This window comes from Chiloscyllium plagiosum, unplaced genomic scaffold, assembly GCF_037043375.1.
Source record: "Chiloscyllium plagiosum isolate Xiang-an unplaced genomic scaffold, Cpla_swu_hap1 HiC_scaffold_15, whole genome shotgun sequence".
NCBI classification, from domain to species: Eukaryota; Metazoa; Chordata; class Chondrichthyes; order Orectolobiformes; family Hemiscylliidae; genus Chiloscyllium; species Chiloscyllium plagiosum.
In genome coordinates, this window is record NW_028270153.1 from 19826133 (window position 1) to 19848296 (window position 22164).

The window sequence follows — 22164 nt, forward strand, 5'->3', positions numbered from 1 at the left end:
ATGACTCTGAGTTGCAGAACTAAGAAACTTTCAGTTGTGTCTGGCTTCAATTTCTTTGTACAGGACAGGTCAGGACAACTATATTTCAGAGCTGATAACATGCACTTTGACATTACTGTATTTCTAGTGGTTAAGCATCTCTGTAGGTTAGATTGCTGCATCTAATTCTAACTGCAAATCATGGGTACTACATATATTGACTTACATGGACAAATACCAGTTATGTGCAATCTACAAAATCTGTTCATGGAAAACTTGTTTTCTTCGGAATCAAATCCTTTACTGAATAGTCCCATTTTGCAAGTACACACACCTTTAAAATAACCAAATGTCAAAATAGCAATTATCACCAGCAATTTAAAATGTCACAGATGAAGCAACAAGTTTATTTTCCAGATTACAGAAATAGTGGTTTTATAACAGATTCAAAATCTATGTTAAACTTACAAGACCCTGCCGTCAAATGTACAGAAGAGCTTGGTATTTGAACATATGTTTAGAGTAGCAATCAAAAACATGACACTGCTCTAACTCAAAATATAACAAAAATAACAAACAATGTGAAATTAAATAAAAGTCACCTTGAACAATCTTGTTGTACCAGCAGAGGAAAAAAATCTCCCACTGCCCTAGCCACAAATTTATCAGAAGGCAAAGGTAAATGGTCTGGGAACAAGAAGCTATTAGTTACATTGATTCACAAAATGTATCAGAAATACAAAATGAACTACATTTACATGACTGAGTTTGGAAAGGCTTCTGACATTCAAGACCATTGTCATTTTTTCTGTAACCAGCTAAATGGTTTTGTCTCATGTCAACATAATAAAGCTGTTCACCAATAATGTCTCCTTTCTTTAAAAAAAACAGAAAAAGCACAATCAATTTTATTTATAAGACATGTAAGAATATAAACTGGAAAATGTCTGCTTTTTAATATCTCATTGTAGTTTCAGTATTTCCTTATGGATAAGGATCAATATTCTTGTCAACGCTGCCCATCCTGTCGGTCACACAATGTCCTGTCTCCCTCAAGTACCGATTAAGCACAGCAGCAGTCATCTTTTTTCCATCTACAGAAAATACATATTTAATGTCTGTATACAAATGTTCCAACATAGACAAGAGGAAACTCCCCACTGTTGCAGATCTGGGATACTACAATTCGGCTGAAAATAGTGATACCACTGTCATGTGAGATTTTATCCTCCACTCCAAACACAAGAACGAGATGGTTGAACAGCGTTTTATCAAGTATTTGACATTCCTCTATGTTGATTCTACATGCAACATTCACAGTAGCAGGCAGGGATGAGAAGCTTGGACTGTGCTCCAATTTAGGCATCAACACATTGTGTTAATCAGTATGTAATTGTGGGATTCACCTCAAACATTGTTTTAGGAAACAATTCATGGAATTGTTTATAGAGATTTAAAAGAACCTTAAAACTTTCTATTTGCATAGAAAGACAAACAGGCAAGTTTATTCTACTTAGCGGTTCGTACTACAAGGGTGTACATAGTTGATTTTATATAAATAAATGGTGATTGAATACAGACAGATTAAAGTATTAGTTTACTGGGCACATGCATGTCTTTGCATACATTCCCAATAATATGGCACATGGTCATCTGTACACACCAAGTGTTTTGATAGAATATGAAGTGTACATACACTGATTCAGAACAAAAGAATCAGTGTACGCTTGTATATAAGGCAATTCTGTACTCAAGGATGTGTACATGTGGTGATTTGGTACAGACAGTTAGGAAAGTAAGCCTGTGTAAAGATACTCATTTGGTAAGTTTTATATACATGAATGCACTATAACTTCGGTATGTGTGTATACTAGTGATTCTGAGAAAGACAAATGGCTTGCAAACAAGGCTCTATTTAGGTACTGAAAATTTCCAAATTAGGTTGGTTTGAAGAAATTAATTGGAGCATTTGGTAGAAAAAGGAACAAACTGTTTGAAAGTTTGTGAAAGAGTGGAAAATTGGTATAAAGTAACTTTTAAAGATGTACATTTGTTAAACAGGAGCTGTTAACCAAAAACGTGTAAAAATAGTCCCTTACATTTTCCCTCTTATAAATACCATCAACATATCCCAAAGTAAAAATGTGCCACATTTTCCTAAACAGGGGATCCCAAACAAGGAAAGTAACTTGGGAGAATGCCAAGAGAGAATTAATCTGTAAAACCATTTAATTGTCTTTCAGTAGGAAGTATTTTGGGGCAAAGCAGACCCCACAACATAGGTTTTGAAGATATGTTTTAAAATATTTACTTGTTATGTAAATTACTATTGGTGATAAAAGCCATTTAAGACAAAGTATGTTCCAGAGCCATTTAAAAGAGCAAAACAATTTCTTCTTTGATCAAAATAAACGTTAGTTAAAAATGCTTAAGTCATTTTGCTTGAATGCAAATAATTAACAGTGAAATGGACTAGGGTCATGATGGTTTAAAAATTCTGATGCCTTTTCATGTCATAACTACAGAAGTAGACAAACTGGTCAAGGTTAAGGCACAGTTCCCATCACAGATCTACAGGCAAAGCGCTATACTGACAGAGGCTTGAAGCAACAAAAACAGCAAAACACAAAACAGGAAAGAATTGTTTGTTTACTTAAAAAATTAAAAAGACTCCCCATTGAAAAACAATATGTTGCTCAGTTACTGTATAATTGCAAGATGCTTGTTTTTTGGCTGATCATTTTTACATTTCTCATCAAGGACACTTAAATAAAACTTGGAGGGGGGGGAAAGGGGGGTTAAAGACTGTAGTCAAACACATACATTATCTTCTAAAGCCACAAAAGTAAAACAACCCCACAAAGTTTGGATATTCATGGCAGCATTTGTCAAACTTGAGACAAAAAAAAAAGTCCTCACATAATGGACTGAACAAGCTGTAGAAAACCTACAGCAAGAGACTAATTGGGCGTTTGAACAACCTACCAAAAAACATTGGGGCTAAAGCCTCTTTTTGTCATGAGGACAATTCTCCAATGATGTGCCCTTATTATCTTCAGGGACATCATGATTACTTCTGATCAATATGTCTTTTGTGCAACAATGGAGACCTTACATAATAACCAGCCAGGATGACAGTCATTTTTCAAGAGTGTTAGGAAAAACAGTGTGGGGAGCAAAATTACAGTTTCCATTTGAACTTGTATTCACAGTTTGTTAGGATTTGGTGTGCTTGTGTACTTCTTGAAATCTAAGCATCACATCACCACAAAGCATCAGAAAGGGGCAGGAAACAGAAAATGCAAGAATAAATTAGTGTAGCTGTAATTGGCCCAGTCTCCAGCTATTAAGACAATTTTCATATATAACTCACAACACATGGTTAGCAACTCCAATATTCATGCCCATTTGCCCTGGTAACTGGACCTACAACAGCCTTTGGTAAAGACATCCAATTGGCTGATTTCTACCTCACTGGAATTAGCATAACCACTTGTTCATCATTTAGGTGTCCTCCAGCTGCCATTTAAAACTGATAAGAACAAAAAAATCTACAGACATGCACCCCAAAGCTGAGTATTTACCATTCAAGACCTAATCCAACAGCTGACCTGTTTGCAGCAGCAAGAGTTTCACATCTCTTTTGTTTATAATAGCAGAGAGAGTCTCTCTCACAGGGTCAGCCATCGCTTTGTTTGCTCAACTCTGATTAGCATATAGAAATGAAAGTAGAGTGGTTTGGGGGTGTGACAAGATAGAAGAGATATGTGATCATCACAGTTCTTTTCCCCTCAAATTTGCCAATTTTTAAAATCCAGCTTCATGAAGTTTTTGCTTTCCTTGCACGTGGCGAGGTTCCACTTTCTGTTTTCACTGTTCCATTTGATGCATTAGCTGCAGAAAACAAAACATGAAGGGAACAAAATTAGTTCAAGACAACTAATGCAGTTTTTTCCCCCCAACTAACATGAACCAAGAGCCAACTACTTATAAGAATCAAGGTCAATTGTTGGACTGGTGTCAGACCATGACATTACTTTATTCATTCTTGGGATTGGGCATCATTTAATGGCCTGGCATTTATTGTCCATCTCTTATTATCCTTGAGAAGATGGTGGTGAGCTGCCTTATTATTGAACTGTTGTAGGTACACCCAGATTGCTATTGGGAAGGGAGTTAGAGGATTTTGAGCCAACAACAGTGAAGGAAAAGCAATATATTTCCAAGTCAGGATGTTGAGTTTCTTGGACAAGAAATTGCAGGTGGTGCATTTCAATGTCTCCTGCTTTTCTGTCCAGATGGTACTGATGGGAGGCTGGATAGGCTAGGAGTTTTTCTGGAAATTAGAAGGCTAAGGGGTGACTTGATAGAGATTTATAAAATAATGAGAGGTATAAATAAGAGTTATAGAATAGTCAAAGTCCTTTGCCCAGGGTAGAGGGCATAAGTTTCAAGTTAGAAGGGCAATATTTTAAAGGGATCTAAGGGGCAACTTGTTCACACAGAGGATGGTGCATATCTGAAATGAACTGCTAGAAGAACTGGTAGGTGCAGGTACAATTACAACATTTAAAAGACATTTGGACAAGTGCATGAATATTTATTGTCAATATCAAGAATGTAGTGACAAGCGTTGCAACAATACAGTGCCATTTGAGTAAAAAGAAATAACATTAAATAGGAAGTTCATCTTCTACACAAGGAGTCAACAAACTGGTTGCATGTCTTTTGAAAGGTCTCTGCAAATCCCACAGCCAGTGCCACCACTGTCGCAGCCGACGACCCACTGAGTCTATGCTGCGGGCCTACCACACCCAGGAGACCTCTTCTGGCACTGCCACCACAGATAATCAGTCACGACTGCTGCAACAGATGGCCCACTGAGTCCTTGCCATGGCACCAAGCATGTGCCAACTTTCCACTGTGGGCCTATTGCAGCCCCTCTCCGCTACAGCCAATGGCCTGAATTCCCAAGTCTAGGCTCCAGGTCTACCAAAACCAGGAGTCCTCACTCCAGGCACCATCATCACTCTGGCTTCCCCATGATGTCAGAAGATGAAAGAACAGAGAAAGAAAAAGGTAGAAAGGAGACAGAGAGCGATAGCGAGAGGGGGCACGTGGCCAACCTAAAGGATATGGGTTCAAGAGTCTGAACACTACTTACCATGCCTGTGCTGCCACCTTGCATTGCATTCCTGAATAGGAAAGGTTTAGAGTGATACAGACCAAACACATGCAAATGGGATTAGATCAGTTTAGGAAATCTGATTAGCATGGAGGAGATGGACCAAAAGGTTTGTTTCCAGGCTGTATGATTGTATGATTTGAAAAGTGAAAGTTTGGCATAGGTTGACGAAGGAGCTGTGGGAAATTTCTGCAGTCCATCTCGTAGATAATATACACTACAGCTATTATTCAGCGATGGCAGAGGGTGTAAATGTTAGAAGATATTCTGTCAATCAAGTGGATTGCTTTGTCTTGGATTATTTTTTGGAGTTGCACTCAATCAATCAGTCAAATGAAGAATATTTAATTATACTCCTTACTTGTACCTTGCAGAAAGTAGGCAGGCTTCAGGAAATCAGAACATGCATTCATTCACAAGATTTTTAGCCTCTGACCTGTACCCATAGCCACAATATCTATACAACTAATCCAGGTTATCACCTGGTTAATAGTAACCCCAAAGATATTCATAGTAAGGGATTCAGTGATGGTAATGCCTCTAAATTTAAGGGGTGACAGTTATATTTTCTCTTGGAGAGAGTCGTTGCCTAGAATCGTATCATGAAGGTTACTTATGCCACTTATCAACCTGAACCTGGATATTGTCCACGTGTTGCTGCATTTCGGCATGAATGCTTCAATGTTTGAGAAGTCATAAATAGTGAATATTGAGCAATTATCAGAGAACATCCTCACTCCTGACCCTATGATGGACGAAAAGGTAATCGGCGAAGCAGCTAAAGATGGTCAAGCCTGAGGAACATATGCAGCTTCCTATCCTGGAGCATTGGTAAACATAAAATATAATTCCACTGAACAGTTGACAGAAGGTAAGCAGGTGAAATGAAGAGAATAAGCATCACTGAAAGATGTCTGACCACAAAAGATGGAGAAACCAAAATGATGTTGGAGAATAGTTGAGCATGAAAAAAAAAAATCACCTTAGTTTGTCAATTTTAATTCAAATTGAGAACAGAAATTTTCTTCACTTTGTACTACTGCACGCAGACAAATTCCCATGATCCAGGCAACATTCTTCAATGAAATGAGGAACTATACATGAGCTATACAGGTACCAAACTACGACTGCTTGTCTCAAGACAGTTAACATAAGTCTGCATGCGAGAGTAATTTTCAACTCCTGGATCCTCTATGATACTTTTATGGCAAAAGACTTTTTTCTGTAATAATGAACAACAAATTTCACACAAATTATTCTAGCTAAGGTGCTAATTTATTGTTTTAAGTTACCAGTTCAGGTGGAAACTGAACACAGTTTGTCTACTCAAATTCATGCAATGTAATCCCAAATGCTGGAGTATGTCAAAGACAAAGGTCTGATAGTGACTCCATTCTAGATTCATTTTGGGTCTGTTTAAAAGATGAGGCAACTTCTAAAATGCAAGAGGCTTTTTCACAGTACATAAAACTTATTAAAGTTTGTGGTTCGGTTTAAATAAGAGGGCTACTCATAATGCGTTTTGAGCATCATTACAGACAAATATGGTATTTGCAAGTAAAGCCTTCTTGCTCTTATTTTATTTTTATCCAATGTCCACTTTTCAATATTCAAATTATCTTTCCTTGGTCTCAAAAGGCTACCTTTCGAAGTTGCTATTCTTCAGATCTTTACCAACCTCAAACATTCTGCAAATATTAAGACGGATATAATGAAATCTTGTCTGTGACATCTAATGCTACCTGGCTTGCTGTGTTCTTCCAACCTTCTGCCTGTCTACTGTGACATCTAATAGCAACACATGGCACATAAAACATTCTGTATCTGGGCCTTGAATTCTGACAGTATCCCCACAGAAACAGCAAAGGACGCTGTTTTATTGGGCTGTGACAGTCTCTCAGTGGAGTTGTCGTATGAGACTGAGAATCTAGACAGAAGCTCAATTAGCTTAAACGTTTTTTAAAAAGTTACCATTCTTATGAATCAGGTATGTAACTTGAACAGAATGCTCAGTATTTTTAGTTTATGAGACTAAATCATGGAATGAAGGCTCCAAAAAGATGACAAAAGCAACATGATTGTTTAAATTTTAATACTGACCCTTGTTATACTCTTTTTTTGAAGGTTTGCTCTTGGTATTAGCAACTTTTTTTCTGGGGATCTGATTCTGAGTGTGTTCTCTCCACTTCTTCAGCTGGAAGTTGATAAACTTCCACATCATCCATGCTTGTGTTAGGCAAATAGCACCTAAGCAACTAATCCTGTTCAAACATAAAAGGAAATTCAGGTCAATGAACGGTATAGCTATTTGTTCTGAAAACATGCACAAAAACAAATTCAACCTATAACATAGCACTATAAGCTTGTTATAATATCACAAATGATAAATACCTATATACTATTTCAGCACACAGTCATCTGGAAATGTAATTTCAGCAAAGCATCTTTTAATTTAAACCAATCTCTTTGGGTTGTTTTGGCTGTGTAATGCATTGGAGTGGAGGCTAGTCACAATTCTCCACAGCGACTCTCCAAATTAGGGCAATAGAAAACAGCATTATAATATTTCTCTGCAGGAAAGGAGTATAATTTAGAGGGAGAATAATAGTCATCAGTCATCATGAATTTCGTGGCCAGTAACAGGCAAGGATTTTCTGAAGCTATGCAATCAGCCACCTGCCTGCAGTCTTGACTGCTGGTTGCTGGGAGATGGCATATTTATTCCCCATTTAGAATTTAGAACATTTTTCATATTGTAAATAAAGCTTAGATGTATTCGCATTCATTTCATTATTTATTGCAGAAAGTGCAAGCCTTATTAAAAATCAAAGTGAAGACACTGAACCTTTAAAAAAAAGAGAAAATTACTGCTGACGTTTGTATGATTTTTTTCAATGAAAAATTACTTGCATTTTTTAAAATATCTTAACACATTACCAGAATCTGTTCCAAGACTTCTTGCCTAGAGCACTCTATTATTCTGAAAAGTAATTACGTCCATGATGTGGCCAATTCATCCACTGGAGTCTCAGACCAAGTGGTCCATCAAGGTATTTGATTTTGACTTGATTTGATTTATTGTAGTCACGCGTATCCAAGTACAGTGAAAAGCTTTGTTTTGCGAGCTGTACAGGCAGATCATAGCAATCAAGAATATATTAGAGATCATAGGGTGCTTAGACAGAGTGAGGCATACAAGGTCACAGCTTCATAGGAGGTGCACAAAGCAAGATCAACATTATTTGAAGTTGGAGATGTCTGTCCGATAGAATAATTACGGTAGGGAAGAAGCTGTTCTTGAACCTGTTGGTACACGTTCAAGCTTTTGTACCTTCTCCCTGACAAAAGAAGTTGGAAGACAACATCACTGGGATGAGAGGGGTCTTTGATGACGTTGGCAGCTTTTCTGTGGTGGCGAGAAGTGTAAATGAAGTCAATGGACAGGAGGCTGGCTTCCGTGATGGTATGGGCTGTGCACAAAACTCTCTAGTTTCTTATAGTCCGAAGCAGAGCAGTTACATTACCAGGCTGTTATCCATCCAGATAGAATGTTTTCTATGATGCAGTTGTAAAAGCCATAAAAGTCTGTAAAGTAACATAAAAAGGTACCTACAGGGGCTAGACAGACACAGGGTTAGAACTTGGAGGGGTAGAGTGGCAGCAGAATAGGTTGGCTGTCTCATCCAGGAAGGATGCATAAATGACAGAACTTCAAGAATGACAGTCTTTTATCTTGCTACGTAGTCTGTCATTAAATAACTGTTTTATTAAAAATATTAAACCATTCTTTATATGGAGTACACTCATACTATGAGTATTGGGTCAGCTAAATTAAAATGCTATGAAATCTAGTAGCATATTGGACTAGTATTTTAGAGATGAATTCAAATAAAAGTTCCTAAAAAAACCCATCAGGGCTACTTTCTTCTTGATGAATTTCTAAAAGAGATTTAATTTTGGTCCAAGATAGGTGTAAGGTGCATGAATAGAATGAGCTATTTTACTGCCTCAATTTATGACCAATTAGTCTGACATATAAAGACATTTTTTCCATTAACCATTCCAAAACAACGTTTACCCATAAGCAAGTCTTACACGAATAAAATAACTTTTTATTAGCTTGGTAAATCCTGACTTGTGTTTTAATAAAGAAATAAACTCCATTGTTATCTTTTGTTCTTAAAGATGAGATTATCTAATGCTTTATTTCAAAAGCAATAAACTATGACCTAGTTTAAAGATATTTGCATATTTCCACGTATAATTAAATTAAAGAATTCATCTCAGATTGGAGTGATCTGATGCATCATTGAATGATACAGCACTTAAAACATAAAATAGCCATTTAGCCCAACTGCTCAATGTTGGTACTTGTGCTATACTTATTACCTCATCGAAACACAGCAACATATCCTATTCTCTTTTGCTTATATACTTGTCTACCTTCACTTAAAAACATCTCATTCATTTCAATGACTTTGTTCCAACTCAGCTATTCTCTAGGCTGTCTTTCCAGCACATAAAATAAACATAGTGATCTTCTATTCGATCATAGCAGCTACAAAAAGGGTAACAGCATAATTTTCACCAGACCTTTCTTTGAAATCAAGATATCCTAGGCAAAATGTTACAAATTAAGTTTCAAACACTTCACTCAAACCTCTACCAATTTGATAGGTCTGCTACCAAAATATTTGTTTTAAAACTCCAAGGACACATAGCTACATAAAGTTTACACTGAAATACTGAGGCTGCTTAAGATGTCTTCATATTTTCAAAAACCTTGTGATGCAATAAAGATAGATGGTTTTATCTTAATGGAAAATGTTATTTTTCTATTAATAAATTTGGGTAATCAATTAAAAATGGAAAAAATGGTTAGAATAGTGGGAACAAAGTGCAATAATAGAAATTCTAAAAGGATAGGACCTGTACATAGCACACCTGGGAATAGGTTTCTTTTTTTTTTATGTACAATCTGGACAAATGCGTTAGATATTATGTAGTTTATCTTATACCAATGTGTTGGAAAACAGGATTCTGAAGTTAGAAACTAAGCTTTCTAAGATCCAAAAGTATTAACAGCACATGATAACAATTGTAAATACAAGTGTTTTGTAGCTTAAAGTTAGATCTGTTTGCTAGAAACTGAAGGAATTGATATTTATACTGTTAAATTCAGTGACAGTTCAAAGTGCTCACTGTTATACTTGCAATAAGATCATCAGATAATAGGAAGGATTCAAACAAAAAAGATTTCATGGTCAGTGAAGGGTTGCTAATGATACCAAACCTGCAGCAGTGACAAACTTATTTAAAATTAACTTTTATTTTCACTCCAAAGTATAATGTGCACAATAGATGGCACTAATTAGACAGGCTTTAATCAAGCTAAAGGAAAACCAATTATACAAAAGTGTAGTCAGAAATAACGCAGTGTCGTAATAGAGAAAGGATTTCAAGGGATGCAATGCCCCATGTCAGGAGTTGGTCAAGTTGATTTCCTGTGTACAAAGTAACCATATTTCAAGCTGAATTTGCACTTTTAAGATAATAAACATACCCTGGCTCTTCGAACACAACTGCCAGTAGCTCACGTTACCAATATCAGCATGTTATTTTGAAACGCTCCTGAGCGCAAACCAAAGTATATCCATGCAGAAAGAGAAGAAAAATTCACATGAAATGTTGCATGGTTTGCAATTTCACAAAAATTACCAACTAGATAATTAGCAGTACTGGTGGGAAAGTCCAGTCACCATCATGGTCAAGAATGATGCAAACAAAAGTGAAAGAGGTGCAAACTGTTTTTAAACAAAATTTGGCTCTAAAGGATTTTTAAAAACTAAGCTATACACTAAACACAAGTTAAATCATAATCAAACATTACCTAACAGTAGCCCATGCCTTTATGTTAAAATATGAAACTTAGAACCTCATGCAGACAAATAGGTACAATTCTTGTTCAAACACCAAACTCTCAAAATCACTAGTTGCCTACCTGACAGTCAACGTATTGAAATTTCCATTTGCAACTGAGAAGTCTTCAGTCCCTGCTCTTGCAAGGCCAAAGCCAAATGTGAGGACAGAGAAAGTCAAAGTGAGGAGGCGAGCCATTACGAAAAGTAAAGCCCAGAGTGTGAAGCTAAAGAGAATAAAACAAAACTTATTAAAAGAACAAAGTGAAGATCCTTCTACTATATTTTTTCCAGTACATATTGAGCACATTATTACTGGAACGTTAAAATATATTGAAGATTACAACCAGTTATTTGGAACAAAAAGCAAAATATTAGCATACTGTATTTGTCAATTTCAACAGCTGTGTCACAAAGCAACTCAGGCTCTAAAAACTGAAGCTCGTTTTCCTGATTACACTCCGCATGCCAAGTTTAAACTGATCAGAGCTATTCACCAACTCTCCAATCAGTGGAAATTGTATTAACATATTTTTCAGAGTATTAATGTCTAGTTTTCAATATATTGAACAAATTAATCATTATTGTTTTATTCTTCTACTTTATGTTTCTAATTGTCAAACTTACAAATGTCATGTCTGAATTAAATTGCATTTGCACCTTGTAAGGAATTTATATTCAAGAGGAAACAGTGCAGTGGTAATGCCATTAAATTAGAAATTCAGAGACCCAAGCTATTGTCCCAGAGACACTAATTTAAATTCCACAATGGCAGCTGGCAGAATAGGAATTCAATTAATAAATCTGAAATATGAAGCTAGTCCAAAGGGGTGGTGTAGTGGTAGTATTCCTACCTCTAGACCATGTCACTTGCTCCAGAGATTTTTAATAACATCAATGAACAGGTTGATTAGAAAATATTTACAAAGCTAGTTCTGGTAATGGTGACCATTAATCAATTCATGTAAAAATCCATCTGGTTCACTTATACCCTTTAGGAAAGCAAATCTGCCATGCTTATCTGGTCTGGCTTACATATGACTACAGACACACATCAATGCAGTTGACTCTTAGCTGTCCTCAAATAGTCTAACAAGTAATTTAGTTTAAGATATTATGGATGGACAAGAAATGCATCACTCAGATCCTTCCAACTCTTTGATCATCCATGGGCTGATTGGGTATATGCATCGGTCCACACTCCATTTTATCCTCTAAGGCTTTTTTTTAATATACCAGCCTTTCCAGCTCAAATTACAATTTTACCAAATTTTGAGACTTATTTTTGTGATATCTACAAACTGAGTATCCCCCAAGGTCTCATCCAAAGCAATAACAAAGTAAACAAGTACTGCCCAATATGTCAATAATTCTCTAAACTAAACACCCATTGGTTTCTGTCAACTAGTTCATAACTAATTTTAAACTGGAAATATCCAGTTCAGTCAACACTTAGACACGAAGGGCAGGTTATAACAATACTGCAATGTTACATTAACCGGTCCTGTTCATTATCTGTCCTTTTCAAATAGAAATGGTATACTGACTGTCCTGCTGTGTCCAATTCAGGGCTCAGGGACAGGTTGTGGGTGAGATAAGTAGAGGGATCCAGGAGGTAGAGTTACAGGAGCCTCAGCCTTTGTCCTTGACCAACAAGTTTGAGAGTCTTGCTCTGCGTGGATGGCAATGGGGGCGGCAGGGAGGATGAGCCATCTAACCGCAGCACCATGGTGCAGGGAGCCATCCATGTAGGGGGAGAGAAACAGAGTTGTAATTGGGGATAACACAGTTAGGGGCATAGACACTGTTCTCTGTGGTCAGATCGAGAGTCCCGAAGGTCGCGTTGCCTACCTGGTACTTGCGTTCAGGATATCTCACCTGGGCTGCAGAGGAACTTGGAGTGGGAGGGTAAAGTTCCAGTGGTCGTGGTCCAAGTAAGTAAAACTAGGTCAGAGGTTCTACAAAGGGATTATGAACAGCTGGAAGCAAAGTTAAAAAGCAGAACTAAAAAAGGTAATAATCACTGGATTACTACCTGAGCCACAAGCTAATTGGCACAGGGTCAATAAGATTAAGTAGGTAAAAGAGGGCTTATAGATTGGTGTGGGAGAAATGGGTTTGAATTCATGGGACATTGACAACAGTACTGGGAATACGGTACCTGTTCTGATGGGAGGTGTTCATCTAAACCTGTGCGAATTGCATGAGTAGGACTGCCAATAGTCAGCCTTTAGATCAATAATTTGGGGGGGGGAGGGGCGGGTTCAGTTGGGGAAATGAGAAAACCCAAATTAAAGGAAGAGGTAAGTTGTTACAGACCAGGCCAGACCCTCTCAAATCATTTCAAGAAAGTTGCCCTGAGCCTAACTTTGCTAGTTGTTTTAAGCAGATGTCGAGATGCAGCTGGTCAAACCAGTTAGTTTTAAACAAAACAAAAATTTATTTAGAAGATGACAGAATGAAACAAACAAAAGAGAACAGAATACCAAGGAACTTAACATAAAACCCAACAGATTATCACAACTAATTATGCTCCATAAACACCCCTTGGCACAAAAGGTAAAGTCAAACACAGAGTCTGACAAGAGAAGTCTCAGAGAGAGAGGAGGGTCACCATGGACCTGCTTCTTTGTTTCCAGCAGCTTTTTAAATTGCCTGACTGCTTTCAATGAATAGCCAAACCAACCAAACCAGAGAAAAGCTAAGCTGGGAGAACTGGCCACTCCCTTTTCATTGTATAAGTGTTTGTTTTAATCATGAAAGCCTTTTGCCTGAAGCCGTATCTGTTAGCTATAATCAAATTGGCCCTAAAACCCTTCAACTCCAAACTTTTCAGAATCTGTGCTTTTATGACATCCTGAAAAAAAAACCAAGGACAACATAGCGTTGCTAAATGAGCGGCATCATCACAGGTAAGAATACAAGTCAGTGATGTGGCAGATGGTGACCAGACAAGAGGTGAGGGACAGAGCAGGTGAATGTCTTTATGCACCAAGGAATTATCAAATAACTAGGGAAATTTACCAGGAAAACAAATTCAAAAACTTTGTCTCTGAATGAATAAAGCATTTGAAACAAAATTAATAAGTTAACGGCACAAATAGAAATAAAAAGGTACGGTATGGTAGTGATTACTGAGACATGATTACAAGGAGGCCACATCTGGAAATTGAATATCCAAGGGTGCTCAGCATTTTGGAAAGGAATGGTAAGGGAGGTGATGTAGCTTTCCTGGTAAAGGTAGGAATCAACGTTATAATGAGAAATTACATGAGCACGGGAGATCAAGAGGTCTGGGTGGAAATAAGAAATGGCAAAGGGAAGAAAGTACTCGGCAGGAGTAATCTATATAGTACTTCTGCAGGGGGACACAGTATAAACCAAGAAATATTAGAGGCTTGCAAGAAATTTACAGCATTAATCATGGGTGATTTTAACATGCACATAGATCAGAAGAATCAAATTAATCAAATTGGCAAGGGTAGCCTGCAGACAGTTTATTGAATGTATTAAAGATTTTTTTCTTGGAGTAGTATGTTAAGGAACCAACCAGGGACCATGCTACTCTGGATTTGGAATTGTGCAATAAGAAGAGAAGAGATTAATTGATGACACCACAGTTAAGGATCCTCTGGGGAGTAGTGACTGTAGTCAGACAGAATTCAAAATTCAGTTTGGAGGTAAGAAAGTGGAGTTGCACACTAGTGTTCTAGAATTAAACAAAGGAAATTACATAGGCATGAGGACAGCTTTGGCCTGAGTAGATTGGGCAGGAAAGCTAAAAAGTAAGACAGTGGATGAGCAGTGGCAGCTGTTCAAACACTACTCAATTCCTCACAACTAAAATATATCCCACTGAGGAAAATGGGTAAAAAGTATCCATGGTGACACATGAAGGTCAAGGACAATATAAATTCAAAAACGAAGGTATATCACATTGCAAAGGTCAGTGACAGGCTGGAAAATTGGAAAACTTTCAAACATGAGCAAAGGAATAGTCAAAATTAATAAGGAGGACAAAGGTAAATTATGAAAGAAAACTAGCTCAAAATGTCAAGAAGTATAGCAGAAGTATAGGTATATAAAAAGGAACAGAGTTGCAAAGGTGAATGTTGACCCCTTGGATGATAAAACCAGAGAGTTAATAGCAGGGAGCACTGAAATGGCTGAGATGTTAAATCAGTACTTTGCCTCAGTTTTCATGGTGGAGGACAACAGTACCATTCCCATTGGAATGGGCAAGTCAGAGGCAATAGAAAGGGTAGAACTTAGAACAAACAACATTGATAGGGATAAGGTACTCAGCAAACTATTGGGACTGAGGGCAGATAAGTCCCCCAGGCATCATGGTCTACATCCTAGGGTAAAGGAATTGCCAGCAGAGATAGTGGATCAATTGTTGTAATATTCCAACTTCCCTGGACATGGGAGAAGTTTCAATGCAGTGCCCTTAGTCAAAAAGGGAGAGGGGCAATAAATGGGAAATTGCAAACCAGTTAGTTTAACATCTGTTGTTGAGCAAGTGTTAGAATCAATCAAAGCAATATCAGGATATTTGGAAAGTCAAAACACTATCCATCAGAGTCAGCATGGTTTTAGGAAGGGCAAATCATGTTTTGACTAATTTGCTTGAGTTCTTCAAAGATGTAACAAGCAAGATGGATAATGGAGGTCCTGCAGATGTAATAAATCTAGACTTCCAGGGGGTGTTGATAACATACTGCACAAAAGATTAATTCACAAGGTTGAATCAGATAGGATCCAGGATAATTTATTAGCTTGGATAGGTGACCGGTCGATGGACAGAAAACAGTCGGGATAAACAGTGGGGTGGCTCAGTTGTTAGCACTGAGGGTCCCAGATTTGATTCCAGCCTCGGGCAATTGTCTGTGTGGAGTTTGCACATTCTCCCTGTGTCTGCGTGGGTTTCCTCCGGGTGCTCCAGTTTCCTTCCACAGTCCAAAGATGTGCAGGTCAGGTGAATTGGCCATGCTAAAATTGTCCATAGATTAGATGTGTTAGTCGGAGGGAAATGAGTCTGGGTGGGTTACTCTTCAGACGGTCAGTGTGGTCTTGTTGGGCCGAAGGGCCTGTTTCCACACTGTAGGGAATCTAATCTAATCTAAATGGCTTTTTTCCTGGATGGCACAGGGTTCAGTCCTTGGACAACCTACATTAATGACTTGAATACAGAGATAGAAGGCCCAATAGCCAAATTTGTGAGTGACACAAAAATAGGCAGGATTGTAAATTGCAATGAGGAAATAAAGAACCTTACATATGGATATAGATAGGTTAGGAAAGTGGGCTAAAATGTGGCAGATGGAGTTTAACATGGATAAGTGTGAGGTCAGCATTTTGGTCAGGAAAATGGGAAGGTGACTTATTATCTAAATGGAGAGACTTCAGGGTGCTACAGTACAGAGGGATCTGGGTGTCCTCGTTCACAAGTCACAGAAAACTAGCATGCAGGCATAAGTAGCTTCAGGAAAAATAATTCATGTTTTAGCAGTGCGATTTGGGTATAACGTCACTGAAGAATTAGAGAATGGTATTTTGGAGAATGCTTACTTCCGTTGGCAATTGCGCGATTCCAGCAGGGATCGTTTGCACGCTTCATTCTACGCACGTGCCAGTGCCCTCACATGCATAATGTCGGTACCAATCTTTCTGCATATGCAGAATGTGAGCTCCGTTCTTCATGCCTTTCTACACGTGCCGGTGAGAGCTGCCAACAGAGCAGCTGAGAGGGGTACTGTACAGAGAGCAGCTTTCTCACATTTCTGAAATGTACTATGTTCAATTTACTTTTGTTTCATTAATAAATATGATTTCAACCTCCATTCAGTTTGTGCTCTACTTTGCATTACACTTGGTGATTTTTGAGTAACCGTGAGTGTTTTTTTTGCTGGTTTGCCCCTAACCCCACTTTTCCCATAGGCTCCAATATTTCTATTAAATGATTTTTCTATTAAGTGAGGTTTCACTGGAATGTAACTATGACATTATAGAAAAACTACCTGTGCAGCAGATAAAAAGTGAATGGAATGTTGGTTTTATAACTAAAGGAATAGAATATAAAAGGTAAGGAAGTATCATTGCAACGATACAGGCATTAGTAAGACCACACCTGGGGTACTGTGCACAGTTTTGGTCCCCTAGTTGAGGAACTGCACAGTAGCATTGGAGGCTCACTAGATTGAGCCCAGAGATGAGGGATTTGTCATATGAATAGAAATTGAACACTTTAGGCCTATACTCTCTAGAATTTAGAAGAATGAGGGGAGATCAAATTCAAAATGATAAAAGTTAAGGGTAAATAGACATGGAGCAGATGCTTCCTCTCATGGGACATTCTAGGACAAGAGGTTATAGTCTTAGGATAAGGGGTAGCAAATTTAAAACGGAGTTGAGGAGAAACTATTTCTCCCAAAGGATTGTGAATCTGTGAAATTCACTACCCAATGCTGGGATAGTGAGTAAATTTGAAGACAAGTTAGGCAGATTTTTAATTGGTAATGCGTTGAAGGGCTATGGGGAAAAAGCAGAAAAATGGGGGTGAGGAGCATATCAACCATGATCACATGGTGGAGCAGATTTGATGGGCTGAATGGTCTAATTCTGCTCCTATATTTTATGAACTTAACCATCTCTCAATTTACATGTGAGACCTGAAAAGGGACGCGAGAGCATTTTCAATCTTTTAACTTCCTTCAGCAGCAGATGATGCTTACTATCAGGATCCATTAGTTTTCTGCTGCCTAATCCAGGACTAATTCCTTTATTTAGTTACTTTGAACAATTGTTCCACATTCGCCTCTAACACACCTGCATTCCCACTCAAGTTCAAAAACAGATAATATCTCACTCATACATTCTTCCTCTTCATTAGATCTTCTCATTCACCTTTGTACATTTCCACCAACTCTAATTATTTTTTGAAATTTAGTATTCTTCAGATGTCATTGTTAGGTTTATTATTTGCTCGTCTTTCTTTCCAACAACTCTCCTTTTTTAACTTGTCATTACTTCTGCTCTTACAAACCCAACTTGGGTTAAAGGAAGAGCCTAATAATTTATGTACTGGATAAATTTGAAGTGTTATGGAGCGACATCTACATGTAGATTACAAAAGTAGGGATATAATGAAGCTGTACAAAAACACTGGTGAAGCCAAAACTGGAGTATTGTATGCAGTCCTGGTCACCACATTACAGGAAAGACGTAATCGTTCCACAGAGTGTATAGAGACGATTTATTAGAACATTGCCAAGCCTGGAGAATTGTAGCTACAAAGGGATTGGAGAGGCTGAGGCTGGAACAGGGAAAGGCTAAGGGGTGACGTGATTGAAATATGCAAGATTGTGAGAGACAGAAATAGAGTAGACAGGAGGAACCTGTTTCCCTTGGCAGAGAGTTCAAAACACGAGGGACATAGATTCAGGTTAAGTGGCAGAAGGATTAGAAGGGGACGCGAGCATTTTTTTAAGAAAAAAAACACAAGAGTGGTAGGTAACTGGAATTTGCTACCCGAGTTAGTGGAGTGTTATGGACTAGGCCATATCACTCAAAACATTCTAAAGCAGGCAGCCCAGACTATAACTTTGCTATGTATTTCGCTAAGTGTACAGTGAAAATTACCGAGAGTAAGTTAGCTAGGTTGACTACCAGGTTTTAAAACAACCAAAGATTTATTCACAGAAGTATGGAATGAAGCAGGAATATCCACAGAACTCAGACTATCCAAACTTGACTTAATTATGCTGTTCCAAATATACACAACAGTCCCAATAAACAAACACCTTAAACAGAGTAAAACTGAAACAGAGGCTTACAGGTCTAAATTAGAAGGGCAGAAGGAAAGAGAGTCTCGCAGCCTGTTTCCACACAACTCCTACTGAACTGACTCAAACTTCTGATTTTAGGACTGAGCACTCCACTTTTATTATACAGGTTATTTCGAAAACGTGAAAGCTGTGGCCGAAAGTCTCATCTGTTTATGGATAAACACAAAGACCTCCCAAAACTCTTTCCATCTCTGTACCAAACCAGTCATTTCGGAGCCTGAACTGTTTTATGACCCCTCTGAAAAAACAAATCACGGACACAGTATCCTGTGGAGGCCTGTGACCAACTGGAGTGCCACAAGGATCAGTGCTGGATCCACTACTTTTTGTCATTTATATAAATGATTTGGATATGAATATAGGAGGTATACTTAGTAGGTTTGCAGGTGACACCAAAATTAGAGGTGTATGGACGGCGAAGGAGATTACCTCAGATTACAATGGGATCTGGACCAGATGGGCCAATGGGCTGAGGAGCGGCAGATGGAGTTTAATTTAGATAAATGCGGGGTGCTGCATTTTGGGAAAGCGCATCAGAACAGGACTTATATACTTCATGCTAAGGTCCTGGGGAGTGCTGATTAACAAAGAGACCTTGGAGTGCAGGTTCATAGTTACTTGAAGGTAGAGTTGAGGTAGACAGTCTAGTGAAAGTGGCATTTGGTAGCTTTCCTTCATTGGTCAGAGCATTGAGTAAAGAAGTTGGGAGGTCATGTTGCTGCTGTACAGGACATTGATTAGGCCACTTTCGGAATATTGAATGTAATTCTGGTCTCCTTCCTATCGGAAAGATGTTGTGAAACTTGAAAGGGTACAGAAAATATTTCCAAGGATGTTGCCAGGGTTGGAGAATTTGAGCTATAGGGAGAGGCTGAATTGGCTAGGACTGATTTCCCTGGAGCGTTGAAGGCTGAGGGGTGACATCACATAGGTTTATAAAATCATAAAGGGCACGGATAGGATAAATAGACAAAGTCTTTTTCCCTGGGGTGGGGGAGTCCAGAACTAGAGGGCATAGGTTAGACTGAGAGGGGAAAGATAGAAAAGAGACCAGAAGGGAAACATTTTCACGCAGAGGGTGGTGTGTATGGAATGAGCTGCCAGAGGAAGTGGTGGAGGCTGGTACAATTGCAACATTTAAAAGGCATCTGGATGGATATACAAACAGAAAGAGTTGAGGGGGATATGGGCCAAATGCTGGCAAATGGGACTAGATTGTGCTGGGGTATCTGGTCAGCATGGACGGGTTGGACTGAAGGGTCTGTTTCTGTGCTGTACATCTCTATGACTATGCTTGAGAAAAAGCAACAGCATTTAGAAAAAAAAGGACCAGCTCTGTGACAGGAGGCAGAAATCTCTAACATGGAGTCCCCTTTTATACTACATCATTTCTATGGTTCTGTGCATAGTTAAAGGACAAAAAAAGAGCAAACTGTTCATACTCAAGTAAGTCCACAAATGTACTTACCCCTTTTGTTTGTTCTCATCACTGAAGTAGAACAATCGTGATGCATGAAACAAGAGCTCTACCAGGTAATGCGGCACTAAGAGAATCAAGCCCAGTCTGTGAAGACTGTGAAGATAAACAAAAAAATCTTAAAATACAAGAATGCAGGGTACTTCTGAACATAAGTCAAACTATCAATTTTATTCTAAACAGAACACCCTCTGTAAATCAACCACAATTTTTAAAAAATTATTTAACCTATTTTTCTAATCAACCCATTTGGAGACATTACTGCACCTCTCTAGAGCAGGTGGCACTTGAACTTGGGCCTCCCAGTCCAAGGGGAGGGAGGCTACCACTGTGCCACAAGAGGTCCCATTTGTGGATTATACCTATTTTTCCAATCAATCTATTCAGAGATATTGCTGCACACTTCTAAAGCTTGAAACAGTCATCTTCGTTCAGAGGTAGGGACACTCACTGTGCCACAAGAGCCCCAGTATGAATCTGCTTCATAAATTTTTAATTTTTCTAAATCAGCCTATTTCGAGATGTTATTACAGATCTCTGGAGCAGGTGGAATTTCAACCCAGGTTCTCTTAGTCCAGGGGTAGGGACACTATCACTGTGTTGTAAAACACCCAAGTGAATTCACATAATTGATTAATTACAACTGGTATCAACTTAACACTGTCGTCAGATTGGACATGAAGTTTATCATTACTGCACTGAAAAATATAGCAAAAAGGGATGAAGATAGTAAATTGATCAAAATTGCAAAAAAAAACAATTATTTCAAAAACCTCACTGTGCACTTCTTCAATAACATTACAATAAAAATTTAAAAGCTCATTTATCTGGAAGCAAGCACACCTTGTGAGCAGATTGCTAACACCTGAGTTGATCTATAACTGAATGTCAAACGTAGAACTAACCATGTGACCTTCTGAATAAATTCACTGTATCTGAGAACAAAAATGTCAAACATTGGTCACATTATCTTAGAAACTGAAGATAATTTGCTGACTGGTTGGCATTTGGTTCAACATATATGAAGCAGAATATACAAATACATTATACTATATCCAAATAAGCAAGCAATATGTTTTAATAAGTTAACAGAAAGAGAAATCATTTTATTCCAAAACTTCGGCTTCATACTGATGGTTAGAGTAAGAAAAGTGGTCAGTGAGCCAACTTGTCGGAATAAGTTTTCTAATCAATATGATTAGATGACAAGCTGAAATATTAAAGGTCCAGCCTTTGGCTGCAGTATAATCTATTTGATATATACACCAATATATTACAAATAAATTTCCATTATTCTTGCCTCCATCATCTACATGAGTTTTCAGAAGCAAATATTAACAGTTCAAGTTGTAGGGAACAAGAGGATTACAATTAATAACTCTTCACTGTGTACCAGTGTGACATTTCTTTTAAAATCCGCTGAAGTTTGTTATATTGTCTAGCATCAGAAGATTTGAAAAGAAATAGAATGCAAGGAGAACAATGTGTAAAAGGTAGCAGAGAGGTGACAGCCCAAGAAGGGATGCAAGAGGAGTGTACTGTTCAACAGGTAGCTCTCCTTACACGCTGCTTCTTTTCAAAATAAGACAACTTTTGTGAGGACAAGAATAACACCATAAAGATCCAAAATGAAACAAAATATAGAGAATGTCATAAAAAATGGGCTTCTTGCACTCATGAACAGAAGATCAGAGTTCTCCTTGTTCAAGGGAAACCCAATTACCCATCATTTTCCATAATAATAAAGGTAGAGGGAAA

The 22164-nt window shown here is 38.1% G+C and overlaps 1 protein-coding gene across 2 annotated transcripts in view; it reads right to left on the bottom strand.

Annotated features, from left to right (window-relative positions):
• Nucleotides 1-356: 356 nt before the first annotated feature.
• LOC122560232 (translocating chain-associated membrane protein 1-like 1) overlaps nucleotides 357-22164 on the bottom strand; it is a 99465-nt gene continuing 77657 nt past the window's right edge. The window contains exons 8-11 of one of the 2 annotated variants that reach the window (XM_043710705.2): nucleotides 20398-20502; nucleotides 11166-11309; nucleotides 7265-7425; nucleotides 357-3873 (exon numbers count right to left, since the gene is read on the bottom strand). In XM_043710705.2, the coding sequence (XP_043566640.1) occupies nucleotides 3800-3873; nucleotides 7265-7425; nucleotides 11166-11309; nucleotides 20398-20502 (484 nt within the window). In that variant the 3' untranslated portion in view covers nucleotides 357-3799. Of the gene's footprint in view, nucleotides 3874-7264; nucleotides 7426-8101; nucleotides 10796-11165; nucleotides 11310-20397; nucleotides 20503-22164 lie in introns of those variants that run through there. The other variant, XR_006314705.2, reaches the window with a different exon arrangement.